This window comes from Betta splendens, chromosome 9, assembly GCF_900634795.4.
Source record: "Betta splendens chromosome 9, fBetSpl5.4, whole genome shotgun sequence".
Taxonomy (NCBI): Eukaryota; Metazoa; Chordata; class Actinopteri; order Anabantiformes; family Osphronemidae; genus Betta; species Betta splendens.
Genome location: NC_040889.2, coordinates 21,842,981 through 21,869,270, shown reverse-complemented (window position 1 = coordinate 21,869,270; position 26,290 = coordinate 21,842,981). Strand labels below are relative to the sequence as shown.

General features: G+C 47.2%; 2 protein-coding genes across 10 annotated transcripts in view; one reads left to right on the top strand and one right to left on the bottom strand.

The window, feature by feature from the left end:
• smtnb (smoothelin b) overlaps nucleotides 1-22,671 on the top strand; it is a 36,007-nt gene extending 13,336 nt beyond the window's left edge. Inside the window, exons 6-22 of one of the 9 annotated variants that reach the window (XR_005898084.2) lie at nucleotides 4,055-4,157; nucleotides 7,091-7,785; nucleotides 8,820-8,871; nucleotides 9,378-9,986; nucleotides 11,593-11,666; nucleotides 16,298-16,480; nucleotides 16,713-16,788; nucleotides 16,914-16,955; nucleotides 17,656-17,835; nucleotides 17,921-17,983; nucleotides 18,070-18,148; nucleotides 18,225-18,395; nucleotides 18,483-18,609; nucleotides 18,752-18,903; nucleotides 20,225-20,395; nucleotides 20,978-21,032; nucleotides 21,205-21,346. Coding sequence is in view for 8 of the 9 variants with exons in the window: in XM_029162214.3 (XP_029018047.1) it covers nucleotides 4,055-4,157; nucleotides 7,091-7,785; nucleotides 8,820-8,871; nucleotides 9,378-9,986; nucleotides 11,593-11,666; nucleotides 16,298-16,480; nucleotides 16,713-16,788; nucleotides 16,914-16,955; nucleotides 17,656-17,835; nucleotides 17,921-17,983; nucleotides 18,070-18,148; nucleotides 18,225-18,395; nucleotides 18,483-18,609; nucleotides 18,752-18,903; nucleotides 21,205-21,358 (2,760 nt within the window). In the remaining variant the exon portion in view is untranslated. Of the gene's footprint in view, nucleotides 1-1,526; nucleotides 1,675-4,054; nucleotides 4,158-7,090; nucleotides 7,786-8,819; nucleotides 8,872-9,377; nucleotides 9,987-11,592; nucleotides 11,667-16,297; nucleotides 16,481-16,712; nucleotides 16,789-16,913; nucleotides 16,956-17,655; nucleotides 17,836-17,920; nucleotides 17,984-18,069; nucleotides 18,149-18,224; nucleotides 18,396-18,482; nucleotides 18,610-18,751; nucleotides 18,904-20,224; nucleotides 20,396-20,977 lie in introns of those variants that run through there. The other 8 variants (XM_041072304.2, XM_041072303.2, XM_029162215.3 and 5 more) reach the window with 8 other exon arrangements.
• A 167-nt stretch (nucleotides 22,672-22,838) lies between these two features.
• selenom (selenoprotein M) lies at nucleotides 22,839-26,188 on the bottom strand. The gene is made up of 5 exons (XM_029162360.2): nucleotides 24,713-26,188; nucleotides 23,971-24,006; nucleotides 23,777-23,811; nucleotides 23,620-23,698; nucleotides 22,839-23,537 (listed from the first exon to the last, which is right to left on the bottom strand). The coding sequence occupies exons 1-5, from the start codon at nucleotides 24,806-24,808 to the stop codon at nucleotides 23,307-23,309; spliced, it is 477 nt and encodes a 158-aa protein (XP_029018193.1). The 5' UTR covers nucleotides 24,809-26,188; the 3' UTR covers nucleotides 22,839-23,306.
• Between the last annotated feature and the right edge of the window lie 102 nt (nucleotides 26,189-26,290).

Below are 26,290 nucleotides of genomic sequence, written 5' to 3'. Positions count from 1 at the left end.
AAATGAGAAATAGAAGTCTTGAGTATTAGTAATGTTGTTATATCAAAATATATCAAGAAAATAAAAGGTCAAAGGAAAGGCAGTGTGTCAGAAGTTAATGTGTCAACCAGGCAAGCCTTTAACCTGCAAGGAGTGAGTGGTAGAGTCTGTGGTGGGGGTCAGATCCCTGTGGAGACAGAGGGGAAGTCAAGGGTGTGGTGTGTGTGTGTGTGTGTGTGTGTGTGTGTGTGTGTGTGTGTGTGTGTGTGTGTGTGTGTGTGTGTGTGTGTGTGTGGTGTGTGTGGTGTGTGTGTGTGTGTGTGTGTGTGTGTGTGTGTGTGTGTGTGTGTGTGTGTGTGTGTGTGTGTGTGTGTGCGCGTGTGTGTGTGTGTGCGTGTGTGTGTGTGTGTGTGTGCATGCGCGTGTGTGATGTGGTGAGGGAGTACAGCGGCAGGATAGCGGACGTCCTGACTCCTGTAGGGTTACTGCTGAGAGAGAGAGAGAGGGAGAGAGGGAGTGAGAGAGGAAGGAGGAGGGGAAAGGCAGGCAGTCCTGAGAGGAGAAGGTAAATGTCACTCTAATTTTCCTGCTGTCGTGTGTCACAGACCTAACGCTCTTTTCTGACTACCTTCATCTTTTTTTAAAAATATATTTTGACTGTGCTTGATTGAGTTTGATTGAAGAATGGGACTTGACTGCATCTCCGTTTACCTTTCAGGTTTGTGTACTGTACATAATGGTTTATTGCTGACCTACTTCATTGTCCGTTCATTTCAGCAGACAGCGCTAAATCTTAGGTTGCAGATGATCTGTTGATGAAGTGTGAACTTGAACTTAGTTACTGGGTTCAGGATCCAATGAAAGAATATATCCTGCATGTTTACACATGTTTAAAAGTATGTTTTACACATTCAAATGTGTTGAGTGATGTGACCCTGACTGTGAGGCTGAAGGTGTGTTGGGAGAGCTGCAGGAGGCTGTGGGCGGGTGGATAATGCAGCTCCAGACAGCGTTTTGTTTGTTCTCTGATCTCATCATAAACATGTTTCAATAAGAGACCTGAGTGTCACTGTCCAATACCCAGACCATTCACAGCATTGGTGAGACTGTGGAGACGACTGGTAAAAGTGTGATGAAGGAAAGGGCACCGTTAGCCCGTTTTGAAACGTGTGTGTGTGTGTGTGTGTGTGTGTGTGTGTGTGTGTGTGTGTGTGTGTGTGTGTGTGTGTGTGTGTGTGTGTGGTGTGTGGTGTGTGTTGTGTGTGGTGTGTGTGGTGTGTGGTGTGTGTGTGTGTGCGCGTGTGTGTGTGTGTGCGCGTGTGTGTGTGTGTGCGCGTGTGTGTGTGTGTGCGCGTGTGTGTGTGTGTGTGCGTGTGTGTGTGTGTGTGTGTGCATGCGCGTGTGTGATGTGGTGAGGGAGTACAGCGGCAGGATAGCGGACGTCCTGACTCCTGTAGGGTTACTGCTGAGAGAGAGAGAGAGGGAGAGAGGGAGTGAGAGAGGAAGGAGGAGGGGAAAGGCAGGCAGTCCTGAGAGGAGAAGGTAAATGTCACTCTAATTTTCCTGCTGTCGTGTGTCACAGACCTAACGCTCTTTTCTGACTACCTTCATCTTTTTTTAAAAATATATTTTGACTGTGCTTGATTGAGTTTGATTGAAGAATGGGACTTGACTGCATCTCCGTTTACCTTTCAGGTTTGTGTACTGTACATAATGGTTTATTGCTGACCTACTTCATTGTCCGTTCATTTCAGCAGACAGCGCTAAATCTTAGGTTGCAGATGATCTGTTGATGAAGTGTGAACTTGAACTTAGTTACTGGGTTCAGGATCCAATGAAAGAATATATCCTGCATGTTTACACATGTTTAAAAGTATGTTTTACACATTCAAATGTGTTGAGTGATGTGACCCTGACTGTGAGGCTGAAGGTGTGTTGGGAGAGCTGCAGGAGGCTGTGGGCGGGTGGATAATGCAGCTCCAGACAGCGTTTTGTTTGTTCTCTGATCTCATCATAAACATGTTTCAATAAGAGACCTGAGTGTCACTGTCCAATACCCAGACCATTCACAGCATTGGTGAGACTGTGGAGACGACTGGTAAAAGTGTGATGAAGGAAAGGGCACCGTTAGCCCGTTTTGAAACGTGTGTGTGTGTGTGTGTGTGTGTGTGTGTGTGTGTGTGTGTGTGTGTGTGTGTGTGTGTGTGTGTGTGTGTGTGTGTGTGTGTGTGTGTGTGTGTGTGTGTGTGTGTGTGTGTGTGTGTGTGTGTGTGTGTGTGTGTGTGTGTGTTACTTCATTCCAGCTACTGTATTTCAGTCACTGGAGATAAGCCAAGTCTGTGGTTCCTTGGGCCAGAGTAATGGAAAATGAGCCGCCAGGTTCCTTCTCCTCGCTTCCACGTGGAGGCATGGAGGACCCTCGAATGGTGTGACCTCACCAGAGTAGTGATGGATTTAACGTTCATGGAAAACTGGAGCATAATAACCCAGTTAATTTCAGCTGTCTGAACTGGTTGGTAAGGTGTGTGTCCCAGCACTGGTTTGGCCCTGCCTGTGTGTGTGCGTGTGTGTGTGTTTTTCGAGGGTTCGGTGGATAAGGCCCACGCCTTGCTGTGGTCACGAGAGAGGACAGTTGTTATTGTGTTGACGAGTTTGGGATTTTGCAATTGTAGTGGGACATAAACAAACTCCAGAGGCCAAATGGGTGCGTGGTTTGTGTGTGCGCTGGAGTGGGACGGTGTCAGTGTTGGTTCCACTCTGTCAGGTCCTGACTCCCAGGGCCAGAAAGAAGCCACTAATGACAGCACGGTGACTGGCTGTGGTTCCCGTGCTCCACTCTGCATCTCCTGCTCCACTTTATCTTCCCCTTTTTCCCCTCTGCCTCACTGTCTGTGAGAAATATGTTGCCTGCGGTTGAGTGGGAGCTGTGAAATGACGGCTGTCTGTCTGAGACCTGTTAGAAGCACGAGAGCGAGCGGAGGGGTGGCTGAGGAAACACTCTAATTGTGTTTATGGCCCAAACACAATTACCTCCCGTGACTCTTTGAGTGACTCCCTGCTAAAGGAGAGTGAGACCTTTGTTTGTGACCTCACATTATTGCATCGTTGTGCATTCTATCTTTTGAGTTTTTCCAGTGCATTGTTTGAGTTCTTATCAGTCTTTAACGACTCATTTACAAAGCTAAACATTTCAAAAGCACTTTGACGTAATTGTGGTTTGTAAGTTTGTCCTGCAGATTTTATTTTCTCTATCTAAGGTCATGTTTTTCATCTTTTTTTACCCCTAAAACCCTTGTTGGAAAGTTCTTCACCCGAATGCCTCTTTTTAAAGAACTGAAGGAGATTATGTGCTGTGATAAAGTTACAGAACAACGCATACAACCCAGAGCCCCACGCGGCTTTTTGCCCTTTAATAGAGAAGTTGTGGCTTTGCAACATGTGGGGGAGTGATGTAACAAGTGTGCACACATGCTTGAAGGAGTCTTATTTACGCAGCTGATTCTCCTGTGGTAGGGCTCAAGGTCAGGCACCAGAGGCCCAACAGTAGTGCCGGCGTATCCTTCTTTCCCTCCATCCTCCTCCCCTCAGTTTCAGTTTCCTCTCCATCTGCAGAACACTTGTGTCTCCCCTGGTGCGTCTTTACTCTGCCGTTGCAAGACGGGGCAGGAGTTTTGCAGAAAAGATGCACGGCGAGATGGCAGGTGAACCTGAAATGCTAGTACCACACTGTCAGGCTGTAGATGTAACGCACTGATCTGTGCCTCTATCTCTGCCTGTCTGTCTCTGAGATACATAATAAAAAACAGATCTTTACTTTTCCAGCTGGCCCAGCATGTTTTTCATCATAGTTGGAGTATTTGACCTCAACCTCCAACAAAAAACTGTCGTGATCATCGACTGACCTCAAACTCATGAACACAGAGCAGACTTTCAGTCTGTGGTTATGATCAGAGGAGGTTGACAGTTGTGCAGTGGCCGCCTGCTGTAGGAAACGGCACAGGACATGTTGGTGTGAGAAATGAAAGGAAACAAAACTGTATTGAAGTGAACTAAGCATGTCCCTTCTCTTACACAGGAGCCAGAGCAGGAGAGTCACGGTGAGCGAGAACACGTCCGATCTCAGATCCGGGAGTTACGCGGCCAGCAGACACAACAAAGCAGAGACCTGAGGAGAATTGGTGAGAATCTCTGGTTGACTGGGGGGCTGGGACTGCTCTTCACAGTGGGGGTGCTGCTGGTTCTTGGGTCGTCGGCCTGGAGACCGTGTCGTCTGCAGGACACGTTATCGCCCTCACATTTGCATGTAGATCATGTTTGCTCATGCCAGTCCTGAGGGTTTGTTGAAATACAAGCCACTGTATGTACTTTAAACATCAGCTTAAAGGTTAAATTGGAGTTGTAACTTAAAACTGGTAGCCAGCACTGAGCACCTCTGTTGTGTGTGTGGCTGCATACAGTCTGATTAAATTTCCTGTCCACCGCCTGGTAAAACAGTCAGCCAAAGGAGCCATTCTCCCAAGGTGCTGGTCAGAAGGTCATATTAGTTCAGGCTCTCTAAACTCCTTCATCTGAACTTATTAACTGTTTAGAGTCACTCACAGCTAGAAGCTTAATGTCTTTGACCTTTTTAGGTGTGAAGTAGTTTCACTATCCACACTGTTAGCCCAGCCATTAATACATTGGAATGAATGCAAGCCTTTAAGAAGGAATGAATATGCTCCGTTCACCTGAGTGTTGAAACTTTGCAGGCTCGCTTCTGCAGCCACTATAGCACATTGTTGATCGACCATAAAAATGGTTGCAGCCCAGCTCATGGTTTCTCCCATTTTAATCATCGCAGGCAAAGTAGTAATTGGAAAGTCCCCTCTAAACACACACAGCAAATGTACTTCTGATTGTGCTTGGCGAAAGATGAAAGTGTTTTTTGTTATTTTGTATAGCCTGAGGCCTGTCTGACCTGAACTCGGTCTGACGGCCATAATAATGTCAATCTGTGTGGCCTGGGCTGTCATGGACTTGGCTCCCAGTGTCCTTCTTGTAGATCTGGGGTTATGGTAAGAACAGCCACACCTCAGCTAAAAAAAAGCTGATACCAGAACAAGAAGGCTCAAAATATACTGAGCCGCCAAAGCTTGACATTCTTCCTGATTTAGCTGCACGTTATAATTTTAACTGGTGGAAAGAAGGACCACCATAGAAAAGGAAACAAGGAGGAAGGTGCGGCTTAAAATGGACTCGACAAAGAAACAAGACATTTGTGGTTGAAGTGGGACAGCGCCACCAGGGTGGGCTCAAGGTTCCAGCCTCTCTGCAGAGTGAAAGTGGCACAAGATTAACGTGGCCGATCATCGGCCGGTTCTGTTTGGTCTATAGACACAGCACAAACGCATACCTCTGCCTCAAGCACTAAAAAAAACTTCTATTTACTGTAAATACCTCCCCTCCAGCGACCATGTGTCCAGCTGGACCCTGTTCTGGTTCAAACTGCGACTGCTAAGGCTGTGATTTAGGAAATGAAACGTTTGCTACGTGGAATGTGCTGCTCCTCAGGTTCTCCGAGGAGAAACTTGCTCTGGTTGGATAATAATACTAGTTATAAAAGTCTGCTGCCCACCTGCCCACCAGAACCTCGCTCAGTCCCAGTGCAAACACTGCAGCCCTCACTGGACATCGTCAGGTGCACTGTTGCCTGATGCCTCTCTTCTTATTGCTCGTGGACTGGCTGCAGAGTTCCTACACTCATTCTGGGTACCCAGAGGATACGTTGTTCTCTTACTGTATATTCCTGTCAAAATTATAGCTTCACAGAAACCAACTAAGCTGAGGAAATGTTATCGAGTAAAGAGATTTTGTGCAGAAACCAGTTTTAGCAGGTCCTGGCTTCCATCGAAAAAGAAGCACAAAAACTCTGTTTGCTTTTGTTTCTGCTCTATATAGAGCCTGGCCCAGCGTTTGGGGCTATTTTGAAGCCTCTCATTATGCAGCAGTGGGGATTTTCCCAGAAAGCACTAGACAATGGTAGTAAAAGCTCAGAAAAAGGTACGGCCTGCTTTGTCCAACACTTGAGTTTCACGTGACCAGTCACAGAGTTGAATTTGACCTCATCATTAGACGGAGACATCCCTGTCTGCTCATTCATTCATTCATTCATTCATTCATTCATTCATTCATTCATTCATTCATTCATTCATTCATTCATTCTGTCACATGTGAGAATCGCAGCCATTAATTAAGTCTCAAATGTGTCACGGTCACGTTTTGTCCTCCCACTGTCTACATAATTGTATGGTCTGTATAATCAGCAATAAGCTGTGATGTCCACCCTTCACCCCGGCCAGTTAAAACCAGCAGAAGCTGGCTGCGGCTGCCGGTCAGGCTGGAGTCCGCCTTTGATTTGGTTTGTAAATGACAGGCGTGCGTAGGTGGTGCACTCCATTTGGTTGCAGAGTTGGTTCAAACACTGGTCATGCAGAAGTGTTTGCATGTTTTGGTGCGTACGCGGGATGTGGGAATGGAATAGACTTTCATTTTTCTCTGCTGTCATTATCCGTGTTACATGCACAGCCTGCTTTTTATACAGTCAAAAAAAGCTTCACAGGGTGTTGGAGGGAAAGACCATCTCTGGGGGAGGATGTGGCACCGCTTTGCTGTTTGAAGTGTGGTTTCCTGAGTAGTGAAGGCGCTTGGGAAGACGGCAGGGGAAGTACTGGTGCTAGGCTCTGTTTCACCCCCACTACTTTTACTTGCTCACCACCTATGCCTGGGACACACAATCCTGTTCTCTCCTCAGGACCCCTCCTCGATCTTTACACGCTTTCACCATAACACTCTCACAAATCTCAGGCCAGTCTGAAGGAAATGCCTACATCCCCTAATGTCTCTACGTGTCTTTCCTGTGATCTCAGAAGGGATATGTTTTAGCTCGGCCTCTTATGGGGCCTCTGTGCCAAGGAAGTATTTCATTTCCATCATTTCCGTCTCTGTGTTCACCACCTTCTGCTTTCTTTCCTCCTCACACTGAGAAGAGGAATAAAAGTAACATAAGACTCAGTCACAGAGGTACAGAAAAGCCATTTGTTGCTCATCTAATTTGATCTGTGTGTTTTTGCAGGCTCCAGCTCAGGCATGGTGTTGGTTCTCGATCCCCTGGTGAAGGGTGATGACTCTGGACCTCCGCTGATCCAGCCTCAGCGAGAACCTGGTGTGACGGAGCCTGATCTGGTCCTGTCCCACCGTCAAAGGTCAGACTCCTCAGCCTCAGACCGCAGTGTGACCTCGGTGTTTTCCAGGTCCAATCTGGATTCTGGGGGCTCAGAGAAGAGTCTGGGCTCCGCTTACAGAGTCCGTCTTGACTCTGGAGCTTCCGACAGAAGCCAGAGTCCTTCCCTCTGTGGTCGGCTGGACTCCGGGGCATCAGAGAGAAGCCTCAACTCCCAGTCCAATGTCAGACAGAGATTGGGCTCAGATGTCTCCAACTCTGATGTCAGGCCACGTTTGGGCTCTGGGGCTTCAGACAGCACCAGTCTCTTGACAAGGAAACGGACTGACTCAGGGACTTCTGCCAGTATCTCCTCTGAAGAGAGGGGTCCAGTGGAGGAGGTGGAGGTCGCGACCAGTGGCTCAACTTGCAGCACAGATTCAGAAACCGAGAGCAGAAGTCAAGGTCCAGTCAGCCACCTGGCTCAGAACAGCCATGGCTGCTTCAAAGACCAGGACCGCCCTGATGGAGCGGTTTTATCACGGAGTGATCCCACAGACGGCCTCCTGAACGGCACAGCCAGGGGACAGATTGATCTGCAGAAAAAGGTATAATACACGTTTGTTGTTTCAGTTCAGTGGACTGTGACTCACCATATCTAACAGCACCCTACACACACTTCACAACAACCAAATTACAGTAGGTTTTTCTGCTAAATTTTCTTTCTTATTTGTCATGCAAACATGCAAAGTCACATCATCCGGCAAGTTAAAGTTGCTTGACCGAATCAGGCTAAAAAGCTGATCAGCTGATCATTTACAACATTAAAAGGTGACGGATGGAGGCTTATCTTGAAATGTTACATCTTCCCACTTTGTCAATGTTATACTGTGTTTTTTAGCTTCAGCCACTGCTGCTTGTCGCCATACGCCCGTAGTGGGATCACCACTAGAGGGTGCTGCTGAGCTACACGGCCACTGTGCTGAGTGCCAGCAGTCCAAGCGTTCTGCTCATTCCCTTTCATTGTGCATGACACCAGTGACACCCGAGGCATCCTTAAGCACAACAAGCTGAGCTCATGTTAGGAGTTGTATACCTTTGTTACTTGGTTACACAAAGAACTGCGTACCTGAATGTGTCTGCTACAAGTCAACAGTGTCTGAGCCTCACCTGCCCTCAGCAGCCTGCAGTGCTGCACATGCTCACTCGCTCGCTCACTATGAGCCTCTGAGCTTCAATGTTCGTCACTCAAGTCCCTTTATTGTGTCACTTTTCTAAATGTGTTTACCCAAGGCTGGCCCTGGACTTCACTCATTGTTCTCTACAATCGACGCTGATGCTCGGTCTCCTGAGAGTCGTGTATACACTCTGGGGCCCATCACGCACTCCATGGCCAAAAACAGAAAAGAGGTCCACTGCTTCACCCCAAACACAACTGTTGCATAATGAAAACACCACCCATTGTTTCTCTATTTAGGACTATTTAGGTCTGTGTTTGTGTGTAGTTGTCGCCACAGTCGTCCATGGACATTCCCTTATGAATGTGCTTTGCTGCTTAGTTAAACATTTGTGTTTATCCCTGATCTCTCCTACTTCCTCCACTGATTGTTCTGTCATGTTACTTGTGTTTTTCTCTTTTTAGGTAACAGTTAACAGCAGTCTTCCCCTCAATCACGGCAAAGCTAAGGATTCTGGTAAGTGTATCTATTTTAGTTCTACAATGAAAGTGGTATGTGGGCTCAGGAGCGAGCCATCTTTCTACCAGAACTTCTACCTGCTTTTTACAACTGTAATATAATCTTGAATTTCCAGCCTGTTTTTCCTTTAAACATGACTTAAGTGAATGTCTTCTCCTTTTTAAAAACCCATTTTGTCCATTTAAAGGGTTTGTGTGAAATCATGGCCTTTGTAGCGGCATTAGAGCTCAGACAAAAATATCCATTAGTGGAAGAAACATGTCTCAGAAACTTAAAAAAAGGAGCTGAAAAGCTGTGAAAGAAGAGATGTTAAGTCAAGCAAAATAAACAGGCTGGGACAAAAGCTAGAGAGAGGAGGCAAAGAGGAATGGGATTTGTGGAGGGATTTTAGGTGGAGGAGGAGATGAAGCATGTGAGTGTGCTAAATTCAGCCTCGGTAGGAAAAGGATCCATGTTCTTTTAAGTCTGATTGATTGTACTACTTTTTCTTTTGGTTTCTACAGCACCTGAGAAGAAAGATGTTACACTGGAGCAGTTCAACCGCTCCAACTCTGTACGCGATCGCATGCGCAAGTTCGCCGAGCCCAGCCAGAGCTCGAGTGCTCCCGCGCTGAAGAAGGTTCCTCTGAAGAACGGGTCAAGCTCCAGCAACGGCAGCCGCGCAAATCTCTCCAGAGCCGCCGAGCTGTTTACGCACACTGCAGCATCCCCTGGCAGCACATCTGGAGACAGGCCAGCAAGGCCATGCGCAGACGCCGCATCGAACACCTCTGCTGCATCCCAGAGCCAGGCCACACCCCAGCCAAGGGGTGGGGCCAGCAAACCTCTGCTGTCAGCTAGCCAATTGCAGAACACCATGGGTGGGACGAGACATCCAGCTGAAAAAGATGTGCACGCCTCTAGTAGCTCAAAGGAAGAAAGGACCCCAGGGAGAACAGCTGGAGAGCAGGTCACCCAGGGAGAGGCAGATTTGGACATGAAGACTTTCCTTACAATTGAGATCAAGGATGGGCGCAGCACCACCTCCTCTACATCCTCCCCGAGGGGTAACATTGTCCCCATCACAACCATTACCCCACGCATCACCACCAATGCTCTGGGGCAGAGGGCAGGTAGGTGCATCAACATTACAGCAACAGAAAGCACTCAAGTTAAAAGTTTCTTTTTTTAGGCTTTTTATGGAGCTGGTTCCGTGGGACAACCTGCAGCCTGCAGGTTTTAAAGGCCTATAAGTGTCATTTTTCCTTTCCTACTAATATCCCTTGGATCATCACGCATTCACAGTCGCTGTGGGAAGCGGCCGGCGCCAAGGAATTGGTCCTAAGTGGGATGTTAACAAGGGTTTTTGTGAGGCCAAAGCATATGAATGAGTGGGGCTAGAATGTAAAACAGGAAGGTTTGTGTACTGCTGGGTATTTGTCACAGAGCGGCCTGTTGATGCAGAGTGGAGGGGGAGCAGCCAAGAGTTTGTATAGAACAGTATAGTGGGACAAAAGGAACAGTGTCTATCTGCCTCAGCCAGACTGAACAGTTATGTGGTCACAGTATGACAGTGTAACTAAATAAGCTGGTTAACCCACAAAGTAGATTGTTTTGTGTGATGCGAACAAGCGCTTGTTTCATTTCTTTTGAGTGTGCTCTCAGGTTTCTAAAATTCACTTCAGAGTTCAGTTCGCCTGGCGTCTACATTCTGAACGCAGCGTGAGAGCTTTGCTGCTCTGTTTAATCTAATTGGTTGTGACTTTGCACACACCTGTAGTTTAGACAAAACAATGAAATAAATAGATTTACTCCAAACAATGAGCTCATATCTTTATATGTAAATCAAGAGCAGAAAGAGAAAAGGATGATAGTGACGATGACACAGAAGACGTAAAACAGATCTTACCGTTGTCGTAATGGATAATACAAGAAAGAATTTATCACTGTGCTGCGGATGAAAACCTTGTCAATTAACCGTAGCTGTTTAGTAAATGTTGGAGAGTCTCCAGAAACATTTTGTTCCTCTGAGGTGATACTTGGATGCGTCGTAAAAGAGAATGTATCAGTGGTGATTCATTAATTGTATGAAACTAAAACATCCATTTCAGAAGCCGCTGTTCGCATGTGTCCAGTGTCAGCTTTTCCCAGCAACCAGGGCCTCCAACCCAAACAGTTTATTTAAGACCTGTGTGACCACATCCTCCTTACATGTAGCTCACAACCCCCCAGACACGTTCTGGCAGCCCCACCGGGCTCCTTTATTCGGGCCACAAAGTTTTTGTTCAGCTCATTTTACTTTCATGCTTTTGGGCTCCTTTTTTGGGAACCTGCCTGTCTTCCACCGATGGAGCACAGGCTGCGATTGGGTCTCCAGTTTCTTTCAAAAGCATGAGCTAAGACTGTTAAAGGTTTACGGCACTGAGCTGGTGTGCATCAGTCCTGCATTTTATGATATAGCTCATATGCATGTGTAGATACAGGAAGAGCATGCGTGTCCTCTTTGAGGCAAATGACACAAGCGGTTAGTGTTGAAGGTGTCGTCATCCACATTTTCTAACTTGTACCTCATTAGAGATGACTCCTTGTTGTTTATGACCCTATAACAGCTTATGTAACCCACTAAAGGCTTCTACAAGCAGAAAAAACATGCACTAAGTTGTGTCTGCATTTTTGTGTATGTCATTTTTTTGTGTTTTGCTGTTGATAATCACACAACTTTTTTTCTGTGCGTTTCAGAGTTGACCCTTGGCCTAAGAGCAACACCGTTCAAGGTCTCCTCATCCAGCTTGTCTTCTGCATCTTCCATCAAGGTACGGAGCTATATGAGAATATTAATTAAAAAAGGCATCATATTTTACCAAATGTTTCAAATATGCTGGTGCTTTTGCTGCGTTCCTGTCACAGCAGTGACCTGTAAAGGCCTGAACGCGAACAGGCTGGGATAGTGAAAGAGAAACAGAGTGTGAGAAATGGAGGGAAAGGAGGGAAGAGTGGTGTTTATCAAACACAGGGTGGATGGCCAGTCACATCTGTCCTTGTAGGGTATGTGTAGGGGAAAAAGCAGAGGGAGGGAGATTCCCCGGGCATTCCTTGTTTCCTCACAGCAAGCCATGCCCACAGAGACTTATCTGAAAAATATTTCCCAAAGAACAGCTGCCTGTCACTGTCCAGCTCATTAAAACCCTTCCCTGATACCTCATCCCATGCTGGACTGCGTGGGAAGGTGGAGGTGAAGTCCCAACTCGCTCCATAAGAGCCGCGCTCCTCCATGAAAGGAAGTGTCCTGGTGAATGGACAGGGTGAGGAAGGGAGAAGTGGTATCCTGTTTACTTTTCGGTGGCTGTGTATTCCACCTCCTGTGTTGAGCACAGTCCTAATCTGGTGATGGGATCAGGGAGCTGGTTAATTAGGGCAGGGGAGCCGCTGCAAAGCTGCAGGGGCTTGCATTTGCAGCCGCCACTCCCCCTTTCCTGTATATGGACGAGCGCTATCGTTACTGTCTCCCTAACTCACTTCTAGGTCTCATAGCTGTTGATGATGAGGCTGGCGTCATTACTCAGACTCACCTGCTTCATCTGCTTGTGTAGGACTTGCTGATGTTTTACCGTGCTGCCAGTCTGAGTGAGGTTTAAAGTTTTAAAGGTTTAAAGTGAAGTTTAAACGCTTGTGGAGGCAGCTCCGTTCACAGTAAACCGATCTTCATTGTAGCTGAATCTGTGCGATAAACATGTTCTCCTCTTCAGCGTTACTGAAGGTTGTTAATTGACCACATTGGTTCCTGTCTGAGCCTCTGATCTGTTTGGGTGGTCCAGCTTCCTTCTCCTTTTTTTTTTTTTTGAGCTGCATTTTTTTTTCAAAATTCCAATTAAACATCCTGATGTTGATAGCATCGCTTCTTCCAGTGGATTGTCTATACACTGTAAATTATAAGGGTTTACGAGACAAAAGTTATAGGCCGCATAAACAACCCCAAAATAAAAACAAATGTGAGTAGGATGAAGTTAAAGGCAAGGTTTTCAGCTCCACACAGGTGAGACCAGCTCAGTGACGGTGAAGCGCTCACAGCTGCTCCTGCTCATCTTAGCTGTCATTGTGTGGAGCTGTGTTCAGGCTTCAACACAAATATAAATAATGGCTGCGCTTTGTGACCAGGGTGACGACAGGACAGTGTGTAGTTGTAGAGATTATCCCCACGCTGGGAAAATGTCACTGCACATGGGCACACAGGACCAAATCAGTGACTGTCACACAGACTGATAGATTGTTACCCCAGATTTTTATGCATGTACAGGTATTGTTTGCTTATTTACTGGACTATTAGTACTAGTCTAGGTATTGTTATTGTTTTATTCTTCTATTCATACATAGCTTCACTTTACTAAAAGCTAAAGAGCTTAGTGCTTTGATGCGTAGAAGACTGGAGTCTTGTCCTTGTTGGGTTTTGACCCACTTTGCAACTTAAGGGATTTTTTCGCTCCACTTTGCCTCAAGGCCAGATTCTTCCTAGAACCTGAAAAGAGAGTCCAGTTACAGTGTCATTGTTATGTTGGCGTATTCATGTGTGGGTAAATCAATACAGTATGTTAATTTGAAGGGTTGTCCTCCACAAAATCCATGGCTAAAGCTGTGGAGTGGTGGAGCCTCACTCACCCCCACAACACAAGCAGTGCACCATGTCATAGCCCTAAACACTTTGTCCTCCATGGACTGAGCTGCGCTTGACTGTGACCCGTTTAGATCAGTTCAGGGCTCAGTTGCATTTTGTTAATTTTACGAGGAACAAATGCTAATGTGTAACAGCTTCAGCTCAGAGCTAGAGCCTCGCCTGAAACCTTGGTGCCTGCCTATCGAGGTGTGAAGGGCAGGGATCTAAATAAAAGAAGTCAAATGAGGGAGGGGTCAAAATTGTTTCTCGCTTCCACTCCCCCTCCACTGGTGCCCAAGGACAGAATGCTGGGGCAGAAGATAAAGCACCACAGCACCTGGAAATAAGGGGGTGGGTTTCATGCTGCCTGGGAAACGAGATTCCTTACTTGCTCATTGGCTGACAGTGTTTTGTCAGCTTTGCTGGGGGTATAAAGAAAGCGCATTGTTTTGGAAAGTGTCTGACTGACGGAACACTTTCTACCATCACAACTGAGGCAAAGACCTTTTTAAAGAGCTTAATCCTTCGCTTTTATACTGTAGCCAAGGTTTTTTGGAGCACTCAAATATCTCTAAACTAACAGAATCTTGAGGAATGCCAGGAGTGAACCTGGACTTCTTTCCAGCCTCCGATGCTCCAGAGGCGTTGGGCAGCCTGCACACCGCTTGTGCCGAACCTGGCCTGGACGGGGTGATCGGGGACCTGCTCGCTGTAGAGGACTCGGACGCCGAAGAAGAGGAGTTTTGCAAGAGGGAACTTGAAGTGACGTTGCGATGTGCCGTGGGGGAGGTCCACGGAGAGCTGCAGGCTTTTGGGAAGCGCGTGGACGCCCGTCTGAAAGAAGCCGCGACCCAGGTGGCTCCTCTGGCGGAGGCCCTGGTCAGGCTGCAAGAGGAAAGCACGAGGCTGAGGGTCCAGCTAGAAGGACTGGTGGGGCAGGTAGAGACCCTCTGTCAGGCGATGGGGCTGCCTGATCCCGTCCCACACGCCTTGGCTTTTCCCCATGAAGACAAAACGCCATGTGGTGATTCTCCATCATCATTATCCAAAGTTTCACCAGCCGGCACACCTCGGGACACGGCACCAATCAAACAGGACTCTGCCTCAGCCTCTAAAAACCCAGACTCCCCCTCAGGTTTGTCTCAGGACCCTCCAGCTGAAACAGACATGCTCCAGGAAACCAATTGCTTCCCTCTAAACTCTGTTCCTGCTGGTACAAGCACACCTCAGACTTTAGAGCCTTCAGCTGTGCCTCATCCGCCTGCATTTGCGACCCGTCGCTCCCTTTCTGCTCCTTCTCTGATGGCAGACATGTCTGGCACCAAAGAGGTACAGCTGTCAGTAAATAGCTGATTATGACCATGTAGTTCAGATTAAGTGTTTACACTTTGGATGTCACCCAATGTCACCTTCAGCTGTAGACCCTTTGTAAACCTTTGTAGTTGTCTGGCTTTATATTGATGCATTTATACCTTTTGCAGTGACTGCTGCACAGCTTCGTGACTGACAGGACTTGGTTTGGCTCTTATCACCAGGCTCATTTGTCCATGTACTTTGGAAATGCTGTAACAAACAGTGTGTGCCTGTGTGACCAGTATTAGTGGCATTATCAGTAATTTAATGGACAACAGCTGGTATTTCTGAGACAGGTGGATCTGCCCATCACTTGCCTCGGTGACAACCAGGAACTCTCTGACATGATCCGCTCGTCCAAAATACGAGGTTTCTCCTCTAGGCTTTGAGCCATTCGAGGAAAACCTAAACAAACGGAGCGTTTGTGATACCTGAGTGACTCGTACACTAAAAACCACAGCGAAACGTGGGACCTGCTCACACCACACACCTCCACTCTCTCACGACTCAACTCAGGCCCTTGTTTGGTTGCGTTGCTTTGTAGAACATTCCTCGTTGGTTGAGCTCTTCTCAGTCCAATAAGTCCCACGGGTCAGAACTCTGTGTCCCAGAAGGTCGTAACAGGGCCCACCCGCCATCTCACACACACACACACACACACACACACACACGCACACACTGGGCTTGAATCTGCAGAGGGGAAGGTGGAAAGGGACGCTGCCAGCTGTCTGAGCTATATATGGACCTGGATTTAGACTAGAAAAACAAGTTTGAGGCCGCAGTGAGACGCTATAGTCTCCCACCGGTCTTTAGCCTTTTATGAAATTTTAAGAGGTGTAGGATTTATGGTCACTCAGGACAACCTGGTCACAATCCACATTTACGATCCATAATGTCATGTTTGCTTTCACGGTGCTCTTCCTCTGGTCTTCTACTGTACTAATGGTTTGTCCCCGGTTTATGGCCGGTAGTGGCGTCCCACGGTTGTCACAGCTTCGGTTCACAGCAGCGCCGTGTCATTTGGACACTCCACGTGTCAGCTCACCCCATCAGCTAAGTGCGCACTAGCTTGGCAGGCGCTCGCTCTCCCATGCTGCTTGCTGTCAGTGTCTCAGGCCTGGATTTAAGGTGGAGGGGATGGAAGAAGTGATGATATGTGGTGAGGGGGAGGCCTTGGTACAAAAACAGATAATTAGAGGGAGGGAGAAATGTGAGCTTGAGTCGGCCGCACGCACTCAGACCTATTATGGCTGCAGTGTGTTTGACCAAAATGATCTCGTGCTCCTTAATGTCTTCAATGTCAGCAGACTCCTTGTTTTTACAGTTACAGTTGTCACTACACAAATCAATTTTCTTTTTAAGATTAGAAACGATACAACAGCTTAAAAGCCGTTTATTATGTCTGGACGCCTTTGCTTATGTTGTGTGTGTGTGCCCGTGCAGATGGAGACGGAGCCCGTAACGGCCTCGGAGCCAGTCGTTTCAGCCGGGCCTGTACCGGCGCCCTGTCAAGTCCCAGTCATTCACAACGGCTCCAGCACTCAGACCAAACCCGACGAGCGCCCCGGAACACTCACCGCTGAGCAGCTCGCGGCCATTGAAGATGAAGAGCTCCTTGACAAAATGGTACTTCACACCCAAGATATAATTGTGGATGATTTAGATCTAGAAGCGCCACTTTGTGATGAATGCAGCGGCTTCAGCATCGCAGAAAGACTGTGTATTAACGCGGTAAATCCTGCCAGCTGTGCCGGGGAAGTGTTTACGCACAGTGTTATGGTAATCAAATGAGCCATGCCAGAGCCAGACTCATGCCTCTCATTGGTTCTGTTGGGCTTTTTTTTTATTTCTTCTGTAGCTTGATGAGTCTAAAGACTTTGAGGAGAGGAAGCTGATCCGTGCAGCCATGAGAGACCTGCGCAAGAGGAAGCGAGGTAATGGCCCAATCAAAGCTACTTTTCCCGTTGCTTCATTTAAATTTTGCAGCTTCACCACAGTAGACGTGCCGGCTTCAGTATAATCAGCCTTTCCACATTATTTCTATCCATTCTGCCCTCAGAGGCCATGCTGGGATGTACCCAAGAGGAAATGGGTAGGGCAGGTTGGTGTGCAGTGTGTATTCATCGTTCCCTGCCTGCTTTTTGTCTTTTTGTGTGCACCATCCTGTCGTTCACAGACCACCGTTATTTTAGACTGTTGATCTTCATAGTAGATGATGAAGGACTTGTTGACAGCTCCTAACACGCATGAGTTGTTTTCACGGACCACCGTAACTCGTTTTGCAGTGTGCGTTCACCACATGGTTTCACACCGTGTCTGTTTGCATTGGGCTAATGGTTAAACCCACTAATTGAATTCCCTGATCCAAGTCTAGTGTAGAGACGCCTTAAAAGCTTAGACCCCCAACCTCTTTAGATATAGGCGTAACTAAATGGTCAATGTTTAGCTAATACTAAATACTGTCTGCACAGGCTTGAGGTAAAAGTGTGGGTGTTGAGGTGTCAGGTCTCGAGACGTTGCTGCTGTTGGCTGTCTTCCAGTCCTGTTCTGTGATGTCTGTGCAGCACATCTCTAGACAGATCTGGCTGAGCAGCGAGCCTCCCACCAGTGGACGCTTGCTTGTTCTGAGCCATTTTACGATACCGTGGAAAGAATCTTGAGACTTGTCGCCTCTGATTTGGAAACCCCTTTGTAATCCGTCTTTGTGGCCGTCAGAGGTTCCGTTGGTTTGTTGGACCTCTCGTCGTCCTCCTCCTCTTTTTCCACTGATATCGTGCGTGTGTGTGTTCTCTTTACCCCAGACCAGAGGGAAAAGGAGCGAGAAACACGCCTACAGGAGCTTCGGCAGCAGAGAGAGGAGCGCACGCAGAAGGGGCGCCCCGGGGTCGGAGCTGGAGAGGTGGTGATGAGGAAGGTGGAGAAGTCTGCCGATGGCTCCACCCTCAGCCAAGTCACCAAGACCGACCGCTTCGCCCAGTCTGGTAACACTCGATCCACCCATCCATCCAACCTGATGAAGTACGTAATAATACAGTATCACTTCAATGACTTCTACTGTGTGTTCAGATGATGGGAGTCGATCGACACGCAGCACTGTGGTGGAGGCCAGTTATGTGCAGAAAACAGACAGTGAGGACTTGATTTTGCCTTATCTCACCTCGGTACAACATTTACCATGTTATGATATATAATATAATTCTGTTTCTTTAATTCAGGAGGCACAGTCCAGTCGAAGTCGTATAGTTACACTTCTTCTACTTCCTCCTCCTCCAGCACAAGCAAAAAAGTGGGCAGGTGGGTTGAGCACAGGTACTGAACTTAACTTACAGTCCCTGTACTTTCCCATATTGACGTTCCATACGTGCTTCAGTGTGTTTGATCGCGAGGACGACACGGCGCCGCGCGGCGGCGGATTGGCTGCCGTGGAGCGGAGGCAGGCGGAGAAACGCAAGGAGCTGATGAGGGCGCAGACCATGCCCAAGACGTCCGGCATGCAGGCCCGCAGAGCCATGATAGAGAAGCTGGAGAAGGAGGGGGGCGGGTACGAAGCCACACGGTGCTACCAAAAAAAGAAAAGCAGGTCAAAGCATGTAAATATTAACACAAACCTGGCTCTTTTTTTTCATAGCCCTGGAAATCAGGCGGTCGCCAAGGTAAACAAGGTGCAGCGCTCCACCAGCTTTGGTGTACCCAACGCTAACTCCATCAAGCAGATGCTCCTCGACTGGTGTCGTGCCAAGACTCGCTCATATGAGGTGAGCTGTGTGTTCGGTGCTTTTATTAACGGTCGACCAATAAAGCACAGGTTAACCCTGCGATTACGAGCTGGAGGTGATTCCTCTTTCCTATTTTGGGAATGTTTCCATACGCGTCTGTTGGCTTTGCTTCCTCCCTCAGCATGTAGACATTCAGAACTTCTCCTCCAGCTGGAGTGACGGCATGGCGTTCTGTGCCCTGGTACACAACTTCTTCCCCGACGCGTTCGACTACAGCTCCCTGAGCCCCAGCAACCGCCGGCAGAACTTCGAGGTGGCCTTCAACGCTGCAGAGTAAGTAAGCGCGGCGGACGTGTTTGTTCTTGTGTCCTGTGCGCCTCATTTGACTATGCTGATGAAAGCCCAGCATCTTTTTATGCAAAGGGAGAGTGAAACCAGCCGCCGAAGACACTGCAGACGGACTTCTCCTGTTTAATTTAACAGACAGAGACGCTGTGTTCCAACCAAGCTTGTCATGTAGTCAAACATTCAACCACTTTTTAAACGGTCACAGCTCCCAGCCCCCAACACAGCATCCCCCTCTCCTTACACTGTGCAGGTCTCATGTAAAATCCACCCACAGCTTTTAAACTGTGCTGCTGCTCCTCAGCATCTCCTGCTCAAAGTGCAGGAACGGACCCAGAACACACGGACGCTCCTCAGCTCTTGTCCGAGTCTTAACTTTACCTGTCTCTCCCAGGTGTTTCAAGCTGGGAGAGCCCTCACTACTACTTAATATCTTCACGTCTAAACCTCCATCTCTTCTCTACTAAGAGTAATCCATGAGCAAACCTCCCCAAACCAGCATCAGGTTAAAAAAACTGGCTGTCCTGTTCCTTCCCCTCTGTCTTACTTCTCTCGCCTCCTTTTCTTTTTCTTATCTCTCTTGCATCACACCATTGTCACCTGTGACGCCCCTCCACCCATCTGAGTGTGTGTGTGTGTTTCACGCTCCTCGCTGGATAACATGTTTGCAGTATTTATATTGTCCACGCTGGCCTGCAGCCCAGCCACAGCCACGTCCTGCCACCTTTGTGTCACACTATCACTCACCTCCCCGGTCACTCCCGTCCCTGCTGGCAGTTTGCTGTTAGCTGGAATCCCTCCACACCCACACACTATCCTGTGCACCAGTGTGTGTTAGAGTCACTATATGGATCCATCTTTGAGCCCCTGTTGTTTTTTTCTGTCATGTATTTGTTTGTTCTGCTAGAACTTAATGAAATGGTCGAGCGGTCGCCAAGTGTTTTGTCCAAGTGCACAGAAAAAAACAAACAAAAAGGCTAAATGAGCATCAGCTCATTTGACATTTTGTTTTGTCTTATGTATGTATGTGCCACAGACGTATGTACCATGATGTTCATGAAGCATGTCATCTCATGGATATTATTTGTGAACACAGAGAATGTAATGTTATTTGTTTGTTTTTGTGTCCTTTCTCTCTCCCCCTGTCTTTTTACCCTTTTCCATTTGGCTGCTCACTGCTTTGTCTCCTCCACACTCTATCCTGCTCTTCCTCACTCTTCACTCTTTGTCTCGTCTGTCCTCTACTTGATTTCTTTCTGTCTCCTCCACCTCTCTCTTCCTTTCCCCTCCCTGCCGGGCGTGGCCGCAGGAAACTAGTGGACTGTCCCCAGTTGTTGGATGTGGACGACATGGTGAAGATGCGCGAGCCAGATTGGAAGTGTGTGTACACATACCTGCAGGAGTTCTACAGGGGTCTGGTGACGAAGGGCCTGGTTAAAACCAAAAACTCCTCCTAGAGTCGCCCAAAACTGAAGCCATGGTGAGAGAGGAGACAAGCCTGCAACGGAGCCTTAGGCTGGTTCTGACAAACCGTGTGCGTGTGTGTGTGCGCGTGTGTGTGTACGTGTGTGTGTGTGCGCGCGTGTGTGCGTGCGTGCAGTTTGATTGAAACTTGATTGCAAGTTTTTATTTACTGTATTACAGATGTTGTGCTACAGGGAAAAACTCCCTTGTTGGGTTTTGGATATTCGATCCTTCTAGTTAAAACTATGAACATCCAAAATACCAAACACGGAAACACGTGTGCGTGTGCATTAGTGTCCGTGTTGCACTATGGCCCAGGCAGAGAGCCAGGACCATCTGCAGCCCAACACTTTAAAAGGACGTGCTGTATCACAAGGTTTCAAACACAGGGCTTGAGAAACAAAGCAGGGAAGAGAGGACAGTGTTGTCTACTGACTTTTAATCAAGCATGACTTTACAGGTGTTTATATATTTTAGTTGTAAAGCCTTTTAAAGATGCTACAGATAGTTGAGTAGTAAAGTAAGTCATGGCATTCGTCCACAGTTCCTAAAATAATTTATTTTCTCATGCCTTGAGCTTTGTTGCTGCTCTTCTTAGGGTTTCCAGTACGTGTTGACACTGCCCCCCTGTGGCCACCTTTTGCATAGCTCTTGTAAGTTACAGAGCTCTGTTTTGAGTTTTTTTAGAGACACAATACAATGAATGATTAAAATAGAAATATCTGAAGCAAACACTCCCATCCCTTCTCCATCTGGGGTCCTTCCATCCTTTCTGTACTTTCTCCTCTTTTGTTTTATATGCGCCATTGTCTGCCTGTTTCTCAGGACCCACGCCAACTGCATGCCTTTGCTGGAAGTAGAGGACATGATGATAATGGGCAAAAAACCAGACTCCAAGTGTGTCTTCACCTACGTACAGTCACTGGTCAACCACCTACGTAGATATGAGATGTCCATGGGTCGCTCCTGTGACCTCTGACCTTTCCACCTCCATCTTCACCAGATGAGTCACATCACAGAGGTCTACATCTGTAGTGGACACGTTGGGGAGTTTGCATTTGTGTGTCGTTTTGCTTATTATCTTTGTTGGCAGTGGCTCTGTTTTCTTTGTTTTTTTTTTTTTAAATCAGTGGACACATCATTAACAAACTCCACTCCCAAGACAAAGAAAGCACCAAAGTGTTGTTCAGGAGCAGCTTCTGAGCTTTAACCTCTGTCCTTTTTGTACTCATACTCGGCTCCAAACAAGGTGATAGTCCCTTTGCAGTAGCTGAGGTATGCTACTAAAACAACACGTGGAAAAAAGGGAAATATTTTTTGTAGTATTTCCCCATTTTAATTATTTATACCTGCATTTTCTCTAATCCACAATTGTAATTATTGTAATTGTCAGCCTTGCTGTTAAATAGAAGAAGAAAACCGAATTAGCATCAACTGTGTTTTTGCAGTTTGGTACTTTTTTACTCAGCTCTAGTTGTGTTTTAGTAAGTTATTGCTGTTCCCATCTTGAGATACCTAATTTTAATCCACTAGGGTTTTACTAATGAATTCATGAGCATAGAGATGTTCATTATTGTTCAAATGATGCAGCATCGTTACTGTTACTCACCTTTGTAACCTTTACAAAGAGTTTTTCCTCCTGTTTGTATCTTGTCACATTATTCCAACAGAAGTTTTTTTTGACAAACAGAGAACACAGGAGGACACAGTTCTACAGCTAAAATATTAGACTTGACTTTATTACTGCTTCACTGATAATGCGTGTAGAGAAACCCTATCGGTGTCCTTGCTAAACACTCACAGCTCTTTAGAGGGCTCCATATTTATGCTTGAGTAGATCGTTTTTTCTTTTTTAATATATCTTGTTTTATTAGTGTGTACATTATGCTTTTAAAAGCAAACTTTTGTTTAAAGAAGGCAAATAAGCTCAAGCTATCACAATGCTTTTGTGAAATACATTGGAGTCACCCTTTGGGCAACATGAGCCTGATAGACGCTGGCAAATGTAGATTTCACAACATGAAGCTAAGGAAACATTTCAAATTAAGATTCTAGTTGTGCTTTTAAAATTAAGGTTTCTTTGAGAATATGTCAGAGCATTATATATGTTAAACTTGGTTTTAGCTTTAGATAATTAATCTGAGAATGACTTGGTTGCTGCCAACAGAAAAACTCTGAAAAGCTAACCTTCCACGAAGCACAAAGATCTGTACATAAAAACTTCAAAATGTCATGTTTCTGTGCACCACAGTTAAATGTGAATTAATAATTAAACCAATTTGAGAAGTGAAATTGTTTGGGGGAAATTATTGATTATTATTGTCTGTGACTACTGTCAATTGTCTAACATGTTTTTTTACATGTTCACACGTTTTACCTTTGGGCAAATCAGAGTTGACAATAATTTAGACCTTAGAGAATAAAAGCGAAACAGGAACATTCAACACATTCAACTCAGCTTGAGGACCTGATTTAAATTTTTATTTCCACTTGAGTCCTTTTTTGCCTTTTAGTCCGGCCCACCAGAACAGTAGCATCAACCTCAGGCCAGTCAGACGATTTTGAGCCTGCGGTTTCATTCAGTTTCACAGTAGGCAGGAAGTAAGTCAGACACAGAAAAACTCAAGTGAAGTGCCTGAAGACCTCTCACACACAATGGACCCAAAACAACTATAATAACAAACACACCGTGTTTGAACGGAGAATAGAAAAGTAGTCACATAGTGGCCTGCCGGGTTATGACGACACAAAGATGCCGTGTACGAATCAGACTGGACCCTTAAAGGGCCGCTAGCTGACGGCTAAGATGTTTGTTCTTCCCCAACGACTGATCCGTCATGTGTTGGCCTTATTCTGAAATGACTGCTGGTCATGGAACAGCTATGAGGCAACATGTTATTAAGTTCCTACGCGTGTCCACCCTGACGTTATAGATCGGTGTGCTTGGCCTCTGCGTTGGGCTCTGGGGACGTGTGCTCAGCGCCGAGGGAAGCGGTGGGCGGCCCGTGTGCTGACTCCTCTTTAAACGGGCTGTCCTTTGCAGGGGCGAAGCGGAACTCCACCGGCACCTCGTCCTCGGGCTGAGCCTTCTTGTAGAAGCCCAGCTTCCCCAGCAGCTCGTTGATCTCGGCGCGGCTCATGTCAGACAGAGCAATCCGCTGCAGCGCAGGAAGCACGCAGGCTTTTAAAGTGCTCATGCTCTCATCGTGCAACATACTTATACACACATGCAGGACTTACATCCAGTTCTTCATAATAGTGGTTCAGGAGGACAAGCTCAGGGTCAGCGCCAGGAATGTGCTTCATCACCAGGTTATGGCTGACGCGCCAGTCAAGGATCAGCGCAAAGACAAAATACTGCATATCTGGACAGCGACACGCTGGAGTCAAAGGATACTAAAGAGGAATGTCCTGGACCACAAAGGCTTTGACCTGCACACAGAGCTGGGGATTAATGTTTGTGACTTGTGCTGGATTCAGCGACAGATGCGTTTCTGACTCGGAGCCAACACTTCCAGACAGGGATTACAGGCATCAGGCGGCCGCTCCACAGTTGGCCTCCTGCTCATTACAAGCCAGCGGGCAACTCACCTCTCTGAGCCTGTTCAGCTGTCATCCACCACACGTCTGGAACGAGAACAAACGCGAGGCTGAAGTTTAAGAGCAGCTCCTTTCAAGCTAAACCAAACAACCATTCCCTGTACATTTCCCCATCACCGCTGCAGGTACGAGTTCCCTCCAGAGACACCTCACCGGGTCTCATGTTCCTGTGTGTGCACCTTTTGTACCCTGCAGATCTAGGACTTTTGGAAAGGACGCCTAGCTGTTTTGCAGAGCCTCAGGCACGAGGAGCAGGTGTGACTAACACAGACATCATGTGTTGTTTCTCAGTGATGCTGGCTGGCTGGTGATTAGGTGACACCCTGGGGATAAAGGCATGGTTTCCCACAAAAGGAGGGGTCGCGTTTCAGAAACTTTTGTGCACAGTCCAGCCTCCTGTAACTCACCCCCGGCCACGTTTACAATTTAACGACCTACTAAGTGACTTTGTAGTAAATCGTACACGTCCGATGAACATGAAAAAACAGTCTGCGAGTTTTTGCGTGTTTGTGTTTGAGTGGTAATAGATTTGTAAACACTGGGATTTCTCCTGCTCCATTCTCCCCCAAGACAAATCTTTTACGCATGCGCTCAACGCAGGAATCTTAGAAATGAATCACGTCCATTCGCGCAATAAAAATGTGATTTGAGAAAGGTACCAAAAGTTCGAGCCCGCTGTCACACAGCCTGCTGCAAATGCATGAAGCGTTAGTGTAACAAGGGTTGGATGTACCTCGACCTTCGCTTTCGCCAGCCCGTCCAGCTTCTTCTGGTCCACGTCGTAGGCCGAGGCGCAGTGAAGAAAACTGGCCAACACGATCAGCCACATTGTGCCTCCTGGTTCCGACCGCGGACCAGAACCTGCAGATGTTTGTCGGCAACTGAGCTAAGGAGGAGGAGAGATGATGCGCAGCTATGTCACGTCCGGACCTCTGCCACGTCAAGTATTTCTCAGCGGAGAGAGAGAGAGAGAGAGAGAGAGGCGGGGAGCACGGTCATTGGCTGTCTGTGAGGTCCCCAGCATCCGCATGGGACAGATTTGCTCTATGGCTAATACTCGTATTTGTCGGAACAAACGACATCACGTAGTAAATAACTCCGCACATTTTTATAAATGTTTAATTTATGATAACACATGATTCTCCACGGTCCCTACGTACAGGTCTGTTCATGCCTCGACCTTGGGGGCGATCATAAGCTGATTGGCACGTGTCCATGTGCGGGTGCGTGATCTTTCCAGGCACAGCACAACAGTGTGTGACTGAGCCAGAGGAGCCTCCCGATGAACCCTTGAGAATACATGTCACGTTTAAATGTTTCTGTTCCTTTATTTTAAATACTGCCTTTAAATTTATACATTTCATAACTTAACTTAAACATACACTGTAATACATTGAGCAGCTATAACACCAGCACATTGACCCACATACTGCACAGACACCTGTGTTGTTGTCAGTGTGATTCACAGCAGAGGCAGGAGAAAGAAGCATAAACCACCCTTGATCTGTGCTCGAATACTGCGGGAGCACAGAAAGGCTAAAAATAGAACACAAAGGTCTCCACTCATGCTCAGCCTACTTCTACTCTGTAGGTACCTGGTCAGACGGCGATGAATCAAAGCACCGCGTTCGGTGAGCACCCTTCATGTTCCATAGCCGACCAAGCGTTTAACACACCACATTTACTGAACCGTACAAGCTCTGGCCCTGGAGGTCACACACAAACATCAGGACCCAGGTTTGAGCCGCTCATAAATGCCACCAGCGTTTAGGAGGTCAAGGAGACTGATGAGGTGTCCTCAGGTGTTGCCACAGCAACGTCTAACCACATGCTTTGGCTCAGCGTAGGGTACTTTTGGTTACAAGCTACTGGTTAAGATCTTATTATGATATACATAAAATATAAACCAACACATGATGTCTAGAGTCTTGCTGCGGGTTGGAGTGCACATCCAAAAGCCTCTTGCATCCACTTATCGGTCTCATCAAGCCTAACGGGCTGGTGGATGGAGGAAATGGGCTCCTGGGCACAGACTGAGAGCTCATATCAGTGCGTGCTATCCTTGCTTGGCTTTGCTTCAACACCTTTGCCATAACCATGACCTGGATGATTGGGAATCTGCACAGACACAGGCTCCGTCCGCTGCGATGCCGCCACGCGGTTCGCCAAACTCGCCGCTAGGCGGCAGTAGCGAGCCATCATAGACAACGAGCACATAGAGCGGACATTCGTTCCGACAATCTAGGTTTAAAGGCGTGATTGCTATAATATTCCCGTTCTATCCGCCGCAGGTCTGTGAGCCTCGGAGCCG